This window comes from Lissotriton helveticus, chromosome 7 (assembly GCF_964261635.1).
Source record: "Lissotriton helveticus chromosome 7, aLisHel1.1, whole genome shotgun sequence".
Classification (NCBI taxonomy): domain Eukaryota; kingdom Metazoa; phylum Chordata; class Amphibia; order Caudata; family Salamandridae; genus Lissotriton; species Lissotriton helveticus.
In genome coordinates this window covers 381,500,633-381,516,768 of record NC_136068.1, presented here as the reverse complement: position 1 = coordinate 381,516,768, position 16,136 = coordinate 381,500,633, and the positions used below count along the sequence as shown (strand labels likewise).

Sequence of the window (16,136 nt, the reverse complement as noted above, 5' to 3'; positions counted from 1 at the left end):
AGAATGAAAGTCCGAGCCAGCCATGTTGGAGTAACAACACATGAACTAGCATCAAAGTGCAACTTGGTATAATTGGTAGCAAGGTGCTTGGGAACCTGACGGTATTTGCTACTTTACAGTTTTAGGATGCCTTACTTATAAGTGCTGCTCTGCACCAATCTGAAATGTGGAATAACAAGGGGGGATATATAGAACAAGAAAAATGAAGAAAAGAAAGAAATACAAAGAGATGAATACTGAGAGGTAGTACAAAAACAGAGGGGTCAAGAAAATGGGCAAGGAAAAGAGGCAGGCTGAAGAATTAAAAAGGAAAGACGATGATTGGAGATGAATAATAGAATGAGAAAGACGGAGCGTCTGTTCTTTGGTTTAGATGAATATGGAAAGGGAGAGAGTTAGAAATAGACAGAGCTGATGAAATAGAAAAATATTTTTTTTGTCAAATATAAATTGAAAAAAATAAAAGAAGAAGCCGAGTGAAGAAAGAGATTAGGATATAGAAAATTAAATGAACAGAATTAAGGAGCGAGAAATAGAACGAGGGTGGATGAACGAGAGATAGAGGGAGGGAGGGCAGCGAGGGGGAATAGAGAGAGAAATATATAGAGCGAGAAACAGAGAGGGCGAAGGGGAGCGCGCACGCCCCAGTGCTATCTCTTGCTGCACAGAGACGGTTCCTTGGATTGCTGCTCGGGAGCTGACGGATCCCAGGGTGGAAGGAAGGGGCTGCCGGACGGGAGCTGGGGGCACGGCTGGGAGAAGCTGCTGCTGCTGTTGCGACGGGGCGGTGGAAGGCGCTTCTGCTGGCAGCTGCACTGGTGGACACGGCTGCTGGAGGCACCGGGAGGCGCGGGGCCTCACCTGCCCGGGATGTGAGGCCCTCGCCATCCATGCTGAGAGCGGGGAGAGATGGCCGGGGCTGGGCAGGAGCGGGGCCGGAGGCGGCAGGCCGGGGGTGCCGGGCTCTGCTGCCTGCAGGTCTGCCTCTGGGTCATGTCGGTGTGCGGGGAGGAAAGGACCTTCATCGTGGAGGTAGGTCACCGCGGGCTCTAGCGGGGGAGTCCGGGGGTGGGTGCGAAGGAGCAAGTGCACACTGGGGCAAAACAGGTGCACCAGGAATGGTCCATCGGGATTTATGGGATAAGGCTATACAGGCGATATAAAGGAGTACACGAAGAAATGCAAACACGCGTTCACAACAGGACAATGAGACTGCAAGGATGCACAGGGCCTCGGAGGCACAGGGTGCACGAGAATGTAAACAGTGATGCTCTGGCCGCTAATACGAACAAGACTGCGTGAGGCAATGTGAGCACAACCCTACGCAGGGTTTTTACAGGGCAGCCTGGGCCCCTCCGAGCACCCAGTGACAGCCATTTCGAGTGTTCTGGGACACTGGCCCTCGAATATCTGACCGACCACAGGGCAATCCAAGCACGGGGGTACCTTAAATTGCACGCACAGTGACACACACATACAGGACACGGCGAGTGCAAGACCATTACGCAGGATACTGTAAGGACAGGAATACCCAAGGCACTGTAAACGTAAGCACAGGTGTATGTGGCATATCAAGAACAGGAGGGGGGTGTAGGGGCAGTATACCACAGGGGTTCACGTGGCAATGCAAGCACAGGTTACATAGAGCAAGGTAAGCATAAGGGCGGAGATGACACAGATATACATGTTATTACAACCATAGGAGTGACCAATGTAATTCAAGCTTCTGGGTATACTGAGTCAAAACAAACACAAAGAAAGGCACTGAAATAAGCTCTGTGGAGGGCAGAGGAAGTACAGCCAAAAGGGGAGAAAACAAGCACAGGGACAGCCATGGCGAACGAGTGGGGCTTCCACAGACAGGAAAGCAGGCATAGAGGGCATATACAAACTTGGCAGCAAAGGAAAAATCGAGTGAAGAAGTGGTAACAAAGCAACACCGTGCAGTGCGAACATATTACTTGAATTGTTCAAACTAGGGAACAAGGACACACAGAACAGCATCAGCACAGAGAACAATAGCACTGCACAAGGCAATGAAAACATTGTCACAGTAAGCAGAAGAGCATGTCAAGTACATGGGTGTGTCATAGAATAAAGCTCTGCAAGCCAAACCTTGCATAAGTGCATACTCAGCAGGATCATACGTACCAGAATACAAAGAAAAGACAGTACTGGAAGTGCCACAAGACCCCACCTTCTACAACTTGACATCTCTGAGCAAAGAGCAATAGAAACAGGAGACAGGGTCTATCCTGCATGCCATGTGAGCTTCAGAGCATCCATTCAGACAAAAGGAAGAACAAAGTAGTACAACCAGAGGGGCAGAAATATTGCAACTGAAGGGCTGGGTGACTTTTCTTTTCATCAAGCTCGTCCATGCCTGATATTCATATTTATTCAATCAGTGTTGCATTCGTCTTGATGGCTCGCTGGTCCTTTCTTTGTGCTAGACCCACCCGCCAGACTTTGTTGCACCAGCTAGGGTAAAACAATCGTCATGACTTTCAACACAGTCATATGTGTCAACTGGAAAACGGCCCCTATGACCCTATAGCCTGTGTTTGTGACCTGCAAGTGTTCAGCCTTTCTTAGCCGTTAGTCCTGCAGAACATCAGAGCTAGCCGTAAACAGTCGTCTTGGGATCTGTTGGTTCGTCAATGCGTTCAGGAGCTTTTGTGCATAGATCAGTTGATATGGAGCAGAGGCTGAGGGCGTTGTGGACCTCTTCCAGGCTTTCGGTGTCAACAGCAGTGGTTGACTGGGCTCGATAGTTCCAGAGCTTTAGTTACCTATTGCAATGTCTCCGCTCTCATGTGTCATGAGCAGCAGTTGACTGGGTTCAATATGCCCAGCATTCATTGTGTTGAAACTACAATATTCAGTGTTCTATCGTTGCTACTGCGGTGGACACCGCCATGTTGATTATGTACATCAGAAGGTCGCGACCCAGACAGACTATGCCGTCAGGTACAAGTAGAAGTAGTTGAATCCCAAGAGGATAGCAAGTGCTTCCTATTCCCTTTGGGATTAGAGCTGTTCAGGAATGGTAGATTGGGGATGAGCGGTCTTTTGTTATACAATTCCATCATCACTGTCCTTAAATTGCCAATTTGTATGAGGGTTGTGCCATCGCCAAGACTGATTTCCTTATAGCTTTGTCTGAACTCGGGTGGCGATGCGAAGTGAGCCAAAGAATGATGATGGATTTAACCCAGATCTGTGACTAGGGGTGAGTGTCTGAAAAGTTTCAGCGCTCTGTCCATCATCTCCTTGTGTTTGCCAACTTTACTGGCATCCATGATGAGAACATTTCAGTTCTGTGGATGGAGGACTGCACACACTGCATGCTCAATGAGGGGTTCTTCATTGCTTTGAATGCCCATTGGTGTTGTCATCTCTGCTTCTGTTTTTGGTACTGGTGTGATGTTGGAAGAGAAGTTGTATTTAAAGAATACAGTGTACCAGAGCATGGGCTCTCATTTTTATTCGTCCAGGGTCAATCTGGTTACTTTAGGATGAAAGAACCCTCCTAGAAAGAGTCACGTGTTCTGTTTAAATTCTGTGATTGTGAAGAAGAATGCACTGTTGCTGGTGCAAATGACAATTTGGTTCTCTTATATTATTAAGAAATATTTAGAGCTACTTCTGAGGTATTCACACCCTTTCAGGCCAATGTAGGCATAGAGTGTTGCAGTGTGCCATGAGACTGAGTCCAGTTCCATCAAATCACACCCTGTTGAGAGATGCAGCTTGAAATATACCTGGGTGTGATCAGTGGTGGGTGAGATGTATTTCACATTTGATGGATTGGTTGGCATGCCTCCAATGTAGGGACAACTTTATCTTTTTTGGTGTTTTGGGTTTAAGATGGCAACATTTGGTAAATAAACATGCGAGGCTGCCAGCAGCACCCTCATTCTTGCACACTCATTTTAAATAGGTTCTGGTTTTAGATTAGATTATTTACAATCTCCACTTATGTTTTTAGATGTTGTCATGGGTGCACGGATGTAATGCCCTGGCGCATGACACTCACTATAGCCCCATGACTCTGTAATAACAATAGCTTTATGGATTCTTGAACATAGTCACCCAGTTGCCCTCGCGTTGCAGGCTGGCACATTCATATTCAGGACTCGTTTAAATATATTCCTTAGGGTTCTTTGTGTGCTTTTTTAAAATTATACTCCACTTATACCACTTTCAGAGGATTTTCATGTTTTTAAATTATAATCTTATTAAAATGTAAGCCTAAATCTAGCATCTTATCATCTCAATGAATTGCAGTGATCAATAGTTTTTTATCCTAATGGTTTTTTCACTGTCGCACTTCTTCGGGGTTAAACTTTGGGTGTGATGCTTGTAGTGTGACAGTGTATCGGTCTTCACCTGATGAATCATGCACTTGTTAATGGTGTGCTCACGTGTTAGGGACGCTTCAAGAGTATGTGGCCCCGGGGGCAATATTGGTCTTGAGGTCATCACAGTGCACAGTAGGTGTGTAGACTTGTACTTTTGTTTTGGCAGTAGCATGCCAGGTTGGTCCATTTTGGTGTATAATTGTAGCATGGTGCTGTACTACAGTACTACAATATTGTATTATTTGTATTTGTTTCTATTCTTTCTCTGTGGTTTGCACTTTTTTCTTGAAGAGGATCTTAATACATCCATGGTACGTTGATTGTTTTCTCCCCCTCTCTCAGCACCACATTATTGATGGCCAGGCCCTGTAGACCTTGCCTAGGTAGGCTGGTGAGGTGGGGCAATGATGCATGAAGTGCTCTTTTCACTGGGCAAGCATACTTATAAATAACAGAAGGAGAGTCCAGGAGTGAGTTCAGTGGAAGGCCATGTGGCACTGAGGCTGCCACAAGTAGATAGGCGTGTATCAAACAACAATGCTTCACTTGGGAGTGAGGGGAAACACACAATTATTCAAAACATCAAGTAATTGTCATTATTTATTGACTCTGATAAGCCCACCAAATTCAACAATTGAAAACCAGAGAGCCGCACAAATAATTGACAATTATAATGTATTAATATTAAAAAAATATCATTAGTATAGCAGTGCAGTGTGTTTTGTTATGTCGCAGCGTGAGTGAGAAATGTAGTAGACATTTCAACCTCAATGGTTTACTTAGTTAGGGTCATCATAGGGACATTTGACTAAAAGCCACCTAAAGAATTGTTCATCAATTGGTTTTTTTCGGTGTGTTAGAGGAAATCGGGACCTGCAATACAGTCCACATTGTTCTACACCAGGTTCCCCTGGTTCTGTTTGGCTTGTACCCTGACATTGTTCCATTAATAATGTATGCTTCACCTTAGTCCGTACAATTTGAGGTCATTCTTGGTTGGTCTCCTTGATGAGCAATTCTTTAGTGTCTGTCTTTCAGGCAAATTTCTGATGATGACCCCAGCTAAGTAAACCATTGGGGTTGAAACGTTGACAAAATTCGCTATTTGCCATATGGACTGCATCTTTCACAACATTATGCACATGTATACGCATTGCATGGCTTCTCTAGAATAACCAGATGTACTACACGATTAAGGCAGCATTTTGTTGATATCAAAGCTGTTATTTTTCTTATTGTTCATTGGCACCTCACTTATCACAATTTGCACTCTGCTGTCACAAAACTTACTGTGCAGGTATACTAATGACTTGCAATTTTTCAGAATGGTTATGAGTAAAATGACCCCCCCCCCCCCCCCCCCCCCCCCAAAGAATATCTTTTGGATTTCTGACCTCAAGGAAAAGTATCCGTGCAAATTCTGCCCTTCTACTGACAGATGCTTCCTGCACCACTTCCAGAAATACAAGACATATCAGATTAACCTCCTATCAAATGCTTCTCCCGCCCTTATCAACTTTCACACCTGCACTACCCTTTAACTATCCTAAATCAAATTGCCTTACTATTCTCCTGTATACGCTCTTCACATAGGGCATAGCATCAACTTTAATTCATCCTAATCCTCCTCTCACATCAACTAATCATGTACCTCTCACCTAAACTAATCATTTGCATGCTCGCACAAACTTCTGTGTGTTGATTAATTTCTCCATCACCTCTAATTGAATTCATCACCCACTTTATCTCTTACCTAGCTCATCAAAACTAAGCTAACCTATCAAAAGAGAACCTAAACTAAGGCTTGTAGGGGATTGTCTTTATAACACAAGAATAAAAGCCACTAACTTCAAGCATGTTGTGAAAGCGCTCACAAACTAAACAAATGACCAACCGCTCACCCTTGTTCTCCTTAGACTAGCGTGCTACTCACTGAAAAGGGGCATCAAAGCCTTCTCAGGTATATACATTATAACTTCAGTTTGAAGCTTTAATATTAGCCTGTATTGATATCGACTTCACAATGCCAACTACCAACACTAGTAAGTAGATATGAAGTTCAGAATAGTAAATCTGCACTTCAATAAATATGTTTACATCGACTATATGTTTCTAGTCGATTTTGTTGAGTTGATAGATGTGCAGGTGGATATTACTGACCTGGATATTGCGATATAAAACCTGGATGTAGCACATTGATTCCCCTGTCTACCTCATGGCACACTTACCTCACACACTCTACTATCATAAGACATTTCCTACCAGTTGAATGGCCATTGATAACCTCTTTCCGTTTAGGAGCAATGCCCCTCGGTGCGAGGTCAGGTACTTTAACAGGAATATTATCCTTGCACTGCAAGAACTCCTCATTAGTCAAATGCTATCCAACAATGAAGAAAGGATTGAGATTGCTCAGGCAAAGAGAACCCACAACCCCAAAGTAAAAGGTTTTCAGTACCTCACATAGCGAGAAACCCTGTCGGTCATCGCTCCAGACAACTTGCAACGCATGCACTTATCCTGCCGATGCAAGCAAATCGTGACACCAATGGCTCACCCAATGGTAAATACAAAGGCACACAGCAAGGACGTGCACAGTTCAAACCATGGATGCACCTTTGCGAAGCAGAAGCTGCTTACAATCACACGACAACATTTCGAAGCAGGCATTCCGATATATAGGAACACTGGACCTATTATTACATGTGTATTTATTTGTGAGTTTTATATAGCGTGAACTAGACCGGGAGGTATCAGAGCGCTTTACAGAGTAAACACAACAACATGAGGTACATCGAGAATAGATAAAAAAATGTATATATCAATATGAAGCCCGGTTTCATAATGTACAACAAATCTATTGGAAAGGTGCAATCGAAGCAGGGGGGTGGATATACTTTGTAATTTTGTTTTTGAAGTCCTTGCTGTTGTCCTCTATCCATTGCACTGCACTGACATATGCTGTTGTTAGCTCAGGGGACTGGGTTCCTTGGAATTTGTGTATTATTTTAATTGCCTCCCAGTGCTGAGATCGTGATTTGTGGTTTGACCAATACCGTTACTTGAAAGAACGAGAGCGGCTGAAATCAGCGATCACGGACAATTTGCAGGGATGTTTGCTCACAGATTGCGATTAGAAATACATCGATGTCGGGTGGGGCGTCTTCTTCCGGTGATGAGGAGGAAATCAAGGATTCCAGAAATAGCATCACGCAGCAGCCTTGGCAATCAGCGCGCGTGTACAGGAAGCAGTTCGGGGTCACCGAGGGTCCCCGGGGGCACCGCAGGACCAGTGAGGCGCACTACCTGCCCCAGCACAGAGCGTCACTCGGTGCCGGCCTGGCACATTGTTTTGGAGATACTCTATCATAAAACCGGAAGTGGCGCTCTTCCGCTCCCACTCTTCCTCGCTGCACCGCAACAAAGGCTCCGAGTGATGGCTGCTCAGCCACGGGGGGCGTTTCTCTGCTCCCCGAGCTTGCAATTAGTAGGGTCAAGTAGCTGTACTAGTAACTGAACACGTCTAAACATTGGGTTTATTATTTCGTACATCTCTTAAAACCCTGCTCCGTGCACGAGTATCTTTGCCCACGCTGCTTACTTCACTGCGCCACATTCCTTATTGTACTTGAATATCGTTTTAGTGGGGGGTGAGAGGGAAATGGTGGGGCGCTTAGGAATGCACGTGCCCGTTGCTGCGAACCCCCTGCGCTGCTGCTTCTTTTCACGTAACCTCTCCCAGGTGGGTGTATGACAACAAGTGGGATCTGGGAGTCCTCTTAAATTAGCATTTTAAATGGCGTCTTGTTGTTTTCTTATATTCTATGTAAGAATTCTTATTCCACAACACTTCGTTTTTGGGTTAATTCCCCAGTGTGCAACCTTAAAAATAAACATAATAAAAAAATAATTTTATCTTTACAGATAAGGTAATTACCATTATACTTAACAATTTCCACCACTACACCAATGAACACACCACCCTTCAGCATGATGACAACAGGACAGTTTACAGCATATTGACTGACACAGGGCTCACCTTTTTGAGCTTTGCTACATAGATCGGTTTGCAACCTGAAATTTACAGGTCTGGAACCCATCTTTATCCTTTACAGGATGCTATACTAGGATACACTGCATTGAGCACTAGTTAACCCTTTTTATTAATCACTAAGAGATTATTCAGTTTATGATGTGCACTGAATAATTGATTGGTCGATGCTTCAATGCAAATCCATTGACTGGGGAAACGAGGCACTGGAATCTGGTGCCACATATGGGGGTAGGGTCCCCAAGCCCACTGACTAAGGGTTACCCTGCACAAATTACACCAGATCTATCACGGTTGCCAGTTAGCATCTGGAGAGTGCTATTGTAAGGCTTTGCTTGACAGCGTCTTCCTGGGGTAAATCAAGGAACCCAGTGAAGGCCATCAGGCTCGAACATTCCCCTGTAAACAGTCTCGATGGATGGCTATGGAAAGACCTGTCAAGTTCCAGGCATGCAATTCAAAGGCAGTACGTTCTGATCGTCAAACAATGGATAAATACTTTGGTAGTAAAAGAGAAATTTCATGATCAGGTAGTCACCAGGTGAATTTCAAATCCAGTGTTAAGAAACAGACAAAGCACGATCTCTAAAAAAAAGGATTTTAATCCTGTCCAGCAAACCCTCGTATAAGTTATTGTCCACATTTAATAGTGCTAGACACTCAACTGTCATGTATGATTATCTTTCTTCCTCAACAGTCCATAAAATTCTCATGCATATGGATCCGACACCCACACTTTAGAGTAGTAATTTGTACGCATGAACCCTCTTTATGAGTGGACTGGTTACTTACATTATGTTACAGCACATTTCACAATTAGGAGTTTGGCTACTAACGCCTCACTCCAACAGTTTTCGTTTGATACATTTCAGCAGGTCAGACCTGCTGAAAATTATTGGGTGAAAAATGCCAGATAATTCTTGCAACATGCAGATTTTGATGTATTAATCACCAAAATCCGCATGTTATTCACTGTTTTTCAGGGTCAAACTCCTACCTAAAAGTTACTTGCTCGGTGTATTGCAAATTAATATGTCACATAGTAAAAGTCCGAACAGTAAGTCTCATTTTTATAGTTCTGTTAATCTATGAGGCAGCCCATGGGTTGAGCCCCTGCACTCTGTGTGACCATCAAGTCACAGGTTCAAATTCCTACAGTGGTTATGCAGCCCTTTATCTATCTGAGATTGTTTAAATTAATGCCATTAAGTTGCTCAATAATGTTAAGCTTTTCATAAGCCTTCAGAGTGAATTAAAAAAAGCACAGTTGTTTGACACCTCCAACTTGACTTGTTGTGCAAAGTCCAGTCAAGGTTCTTGCCCTACCACGTGACAGAAAGTACCCTGTAAGGACTCCGGAAATGCTCTTTCACTCTAAAAGATGCAAGTAAACCCTGGCCTCAATTTCGAGTGTCTTGTAAAAATCCAACAGCCTTTAAAATCACTGTTTGTATAGGTGTTGGAATTATAAGTTTGCATGCTAAATCTGACAGGTGGATTTTCCCCTGATAACATATAATACATTTTGAAAGGGCTCCTTTGCTGAAAGTTTGGCGGGTGAAACATACTCATTAAGTACCAGGACATGCATATTTTCGTGTGGTAAGCTCTGAAATCTGTATGCTATTTTCCATTCCCTTTACAGTGGGGAAAACTCGTAATTGATGTTATTTATCACATCTGATAAAGAACTATCCCCACGGTCGAGTTATTTATTGGGTAGCATAAATAACATCCAAATACCATGAGACTCGTAATTGTGGTCTAGGTTTTTTAGCGTTTCTGGGATTGTCAGCCTCTCTTGGTACAGTTGACAACTCCATTGTGGTAAAAAATCGGAACTAGGCTACAGACTGACTTAATTTCTTTTTTCACCTAGGAGGTGAAAAAATATAATTTCAGATCTTTTGAATTTACTTCATCCACGCTAAACATTAGAATACCAAAAGAGTTGCTATTCTCTTTGCTTTTATTTGACATTTGTCTGATTACTGACATTGGGCTGACAGAGGTGTCTCTGGAAACCTTTGCAAGACTCATCCTCTTGTAGCTCTGCTCACCCTCCAGAGTGTGGCCTTTGCTGGTGAAGAACAAACAAACACATACATTGTGTATTTCCCTTCACCTCGTCTGCCCCTAACCAAGTGGGGCAATATCTGGCTCCCATGCATGGCCCTGGGGGGATGTATGACGTAACAACGCGTGTTATTACAACGCGTGCTGTTACATCGCAATCGTTACAACGACTGCATGTTACCACGCTATGCCTTTACAACGCAAGTCTTTACATCGACTTGCGCTAGGTGGCGTGCTAACATTAAAAAAGTGTAATTTACTATTCCAACTCCAGTCCACTTATCAGTAGGGAAGGCGTTGGGATAATAAACTACACCATTTTTAATGTTAGCATGCCATCTAGCGCAAGTCGATGTAAAGACTTGCGTTGTAATGGCATAGCGTTGTTACATGCGGTCGTTGTAACGACCGCGATGTAACAGCATTGCGGTGTAATAATCGCGTTGTTAAGGATGTTTCCCCCCTGGGGTGAGGTAGCAAACCCTACTATAACCAGAGCCCTTCTCAAGCAATGTCTTATATTAATATATTTATTAATGACTTGACTTTAAAACAGGGACAGTGGAGATTTGAAGGTATTAATCTGGTGGACTCCTGGCCTGCTCTGGTGGTTGAGGCTCAGTGGGTTACACTGTGAGCCCAGTTGTATGTTCTGGGGCCAGAGGTTTTTATCGTGACTTGACATAGGCTTCCCAGCAAGCTAAGGAGGGCATTTGGGTGCCAGACAACACAATTACTGAGTCCGGAGCTCTCACCTTTATGTACTGCACCATGCAGACACAGGAGAGTGCAGACCTGCCCCCTTCTGAAAAACTTTCCCAGAATGGGGAGCACTTAGAATTTTGGAGGGAGCAAGGTTTTGTGCCAGGCACAGCCAGAGGGAGTTTAACTCACTACCTCACCAATCCCACACCAAAGAAATAAAGCTTTTGAGACTGCTGTCAATGTCCTGTGGAGCGTTCTCACCCTAGAGTGGACCTTGACTACACAAAGCCTCCGTACATTTAGCCAGAAATCTGCCCTCTGCAGGGGTTTCCATCTCACTGTGTGCACAACTTGTCCTATTGGCTGTTTGCAGGTGATCCTGTGAAGAAAGACAATATTGTATGACACTCCCTGTGAGCTGGGAGGTCTGAAACTGACACCTTGAGCTCGCTCTGTGTAATTGACTGGAGCGGGTGGACCTTGCCACTCCAAAGACATTTTCGCATATTTTTTGTGGGAACATTTTTATGTATCACAAACTCAACTCAAAGGTATTGGAGAGCTTTACATAAGCACAAGTTAGATTACACAATGTCAAATTTCATTCTTTAAGCAAGGACAGACTAGATGACTTCTCCGGAATCACAGGATGTTGATCTGCTGCCGAGGCCCGAACCTGGTTCCCCAGTTCCAAAGTGAGCAGCTCTGGCCTTAACTCCACATCCTCTCCCAGGCCTGGGGCAGTAATGAACTGCGAGTATCCTAACACCATGCTGACAGTACGCAGCTGCTGTTGAAGTGGAAATCTTGGAGTCTAGATCCACCAAATGTCATCACTCTCTCCCTTCACCAAGAGGCACTGCCATAGAGCAGGGGAAGATGTGAGTTTAAGGGAGACCGGGGCAACTGTGGTAACACATAGTTACAGAGACGTGACCATTTGGCGTGTAGATTAGCAGAGAGACCACCTGATCTCGTGATACCAATTGTGCGGAAGTTAAGGACTTAAAAACGATTGTTTAAATTTGGTGAAAAGAATTTAATATGCTAGACTACCAATTTGTGATACTGAATACGAAAAGACGTTGAACAAAATATTTAACCCTGGGAAACCTACTTCTAGGTATGAACAAATATGATCTTGCTTTGATAAACAGGGTGGCTGTTTGGATATTGAGTATAAGAATCATATTTAAAGAATCATAAACACATTTTTGCAAGAATTCACTGAGCACGACTGAATAATAATTGTTGAATGGCCATCCATGAAACATGTAATGATGAACATGTCCTCTCAGGATAGACATTGTTGATTGAATATGCACCATAGAGGTTTGGTGCCGGAGGTGAATGCGCCAGGCTGTCTTTAGCCACATCCCACCTCAACGTCAAACATAGCTACAGAGGGACATTGCTCTTCACTGCATTGCAAGTGATTTCCCACCTAAGAAAGGAAGCCCCTTGCAGTGGGTAGAGCTGGGGGCAAGGATGATTAGATTTTGACCAAATCAAAACAGTGGGTTGAGCTAAGAGACTGCCATTATAAAGACTGCGTCTTGGAGTGTTGGATCCCGTATGTATCTTCTGTTCTACCTCACTTAAAAGCTATATACAAAAAAAAACTCTGACCATTGGCGTCTAAAGCTATGCCATTGATATTTGGTCTTGTTGCTACAACACATAGTTACTTTGGTGGTGGCTGACACTGAAGGCAACTCTGCCTAACTGATAAACTGTCTTACACATGGGGCTCCGGATGTAAGGAAGCTGGTTTCAATTGAATACATTTATGACTTTAAGGTGAGACCATTATTTTGATTGGCAGCCAAACCTGAAGATGCTTAACAGGCACATTAACATCCCCCGTATCATAATCTGATTATATCTCAAGAAAAATCATGACCTTGTGCTTTATGTTGGCTACAGGGTTTCCCTATTAGCACTCAAGTCAGCAAAGCTGTAAAAGGACTTTTGAAAGTGAACACATTTATATGCATATTCCTGCAAAAAATCAATGGTGGCAAAGTATACAGTGATCAACTCCCAGCTTAGTTACTGCATAACCCAGTACCGTGACTGACAAAGAATTTGGTGTCCAAATTGCAAAAAGTGCAAAACTCAAGTGTCAGGTGAACAGTTCAGCTGAAGATGTTTGACCGCCACGCGTCACCATCCAAACATAAACTAGGCGTGGGATGTGATAGGATGATCTTCATTGGCTTGCATATGGGTCAGAGTATATGATGAGTGAAAACATGATCTACATACCTACAATGCAAGCGGTCCACTTCAGCTAAGGTGCAAAGCTTGAGTGAGGGTAACTCTGAAAATTCAAGTAACATTTCCAAAGAGAGAGTAGCTGAGGATTACCCTCAGGGGAGGGAGAGCAAATAACAAGTTGCCCTTTCACCAAAAAGGAGCTTGTTTATTCATAAAGGTCTGAAAACCTCAAACAACCCCTCTTTGGTAACAACGAATGGTGATACTATAAGCTGCTTGAGTTTCAGACCCATATTTCTCCCCAGAATTACCAATACTTGGGGTCATCAGTTACTCTGTGAAGAAAGAGGGAAACACTTCTCATTACATAATTTTGGCCAATAACTTGCAGGAATCCGCATTTCTGTGTTGATTCCATATGTTTTCCTCCAGAGTTTCACCCATAGTTTTCGACTATTTTCTGCATTTGGAGGACTCGGGTAAATCCTGGAAATGTGTAATTCTTATGGGGTATTTAACTCTTATTACTGACCCCCGTCGATTACTGGGGCCTCTCAAAATAAGGACTTTTGTGCATAGATTCTTTTGATAGTCTGGGAAAGCAAACATCTATAATACACCTGGACGGGCAGCACTTAAAAAGCAATTCATATTATGAAGGGACTTAATGCATACACGACCCAAACCTGATTGTTAGTTATCTTGAAGTAAACACTTCCTGCCTCCCCTCAATAAAATCAGGGTTACTAGTTGATAATCTCTTGAAAGAAAAAATAACAGCTCGTTCTTCATCAAATTAGCATATACCATTAATCGGGCTCTTGTGAAAGCTTCAAATTGTAGCTCTACGCTGCTTTCATGGTGTAGTGAAACAACTGTCCTAGATTCTAGGGGCAATATTGCAAGCAGTCTATAATGTATTCTCGTAGGTTCACGCCTCTGTTTCTGATTTGTTGTAAATGTACAAAGGTGTACAAGAATATATGGAGGGAAAAAATGACAGTCACAGGTTGCTAGGAGTACTCCTGAAAAATCTTTGCGGTTTTCCACTTATGGTAATGACGAGGGAGTTACTACACGTTAACATTTATGTTTTGTATGTCTATGCAGGGTAGAATGTCGCGCGTCAGGGCATTTGAACTTTGAAACTTACTATAATGCTTTTCTCCACAAGGAACATGCTTTCACAAAAATGGATTCCTTTCCCTTTATGGGTTAGAAATTTGGGCGTGTTTCCTTCCCGTTGTCAAATTAAAACAGATTTACTTATATCATTCATAGGAGTAAATCTGCAATAATTTCCAGATGGGAATGGCTTATTGCCCTCACAAGTGGTGTCCCAAAACCCTCAGGACATTCTCGTCCTCAAGTGCCCACTCTCTGGTCGCGGGAGATTTTCCCACCTGAAACACGTGTAAGTAACTATGTTTACAACTGTCAACCCGTTTCTTTTTATTCTAAAAAATGGCATTGCATAGGTCACAAACGGCATTCCCATGTGTACATTTAAATTCCCAGCCCAAATTTCCATGATTCGGCCCCAGCTTACTTTTCAATAAGACATTTGCCCCACCCAATTGATAGCAGGGGTGAGTTTCTGCCCTCTCTTGTGCCATGAGCGGCCATCCGAGCGGGGAGACAAGCTTTGCTTTGAAAGAGATGGCGGCCATGTGTGGACGGCAGAGCGCGCAGAGTAACAAACGAGCACAGCCTTGAGCAGCCAAGACAAGCACAGCGTCGCTGTCCACGTGCTGAATTGCCCAGGACACAAAACAACATTTCCGGATATGAAATCTGCTACTTTCTGCCAAAAGGAATTTCCCTACCTCCTCTAAAAACCTTGCAGTCAGAGTCTCGTTAAAATAATTGATTTCAATTTATAAAAAATACTCTTTTTCAAAAGGAGTGAGGTGCTTGGAAATCTAAGAAGATATTATTTGCTGACAAGAAGATGGCAGGGCCAGAAGTGCTGCTGTTTCGCCATCAACACAAATGTGTGCTCTTATTTTAGATTTTTTGCAGTTTGTATTGGCCATACACATAGATAATGCATCGATGTGCAATCACAGTTAGTAAAATAAATAAATAAATAATGATTATATTTTTGCAATAGTCTTTTCCTTCTTCCTATTGCTTGTGAGGCCAATACTGAGAATAAGGGCCCCAAAGGGTGTGGGTCTATTACTGGATGCCTTGCATTTTCAACAGCTATGACCCTACTGATGGTGAAGTGATAATATCATGACTCAATTGTTGGTGTATCTCATTTAATGAGCAGAACTCTGAACCTCTTTGCTAGCAGAGATAGGATCAACACCCTCATTTTATCCCCAACTTCCAACACCTTAACGTGGATTATTTCTTCCATGCATAACCTTTTTTGGAGGATATGGAAGGAATTTGTAATTAATACTGGGGTTAGGGCTGTGAGGCGTGTGAGCATACTTGATTATTCATCAAAGGGGACTGAGGACTTGGATCACTGATTATCGCATGCAAATAGCTCTTAAGTGGATATCCTTAAAATAAATCTGACTTGGTTCCTTCCCAAGGGAACCAATTTTGGGTAGCCTTGGTGTACAGCAGTGCAGAATTAGAGTCGAGACACAGCTGTCATAAATTCCTTCATTGGACAAATGACAGTGCAAAAAGCATTATAATTTGAAGCAAGCTTTCAGAACAAGAGTCGTACACGTAGAGTAAAAGTTGCATCATTCTGC

The 16,136-nt window shown here is 43.3% G+C and overlaps 1 protein-coding gene across 1 annotated transcript in view; it reads left to right on the top strand.

Annotated features, from left to right (window-relative positions):
* Positions 1-878: 878 nt before the first annotated feature.
* The window catches only part of MMP24 (matrix metallopeptidase 24), a 481,913-nt gene continuing 466,655 nt past the window's right edge, over positions 879-16,136 (top strand). The window contains exon 1 of the mRNA XM_078652199.1: positions 879-1,032. Within this exon, the coding sequence (XP_078508325.1) occupies positions 910-1,032 (123 nt within the window). The 5' untranslated portion in view covers positions 879-909. The remainder of the gene's footprint in view (positions 1,033-16,136) is intronic.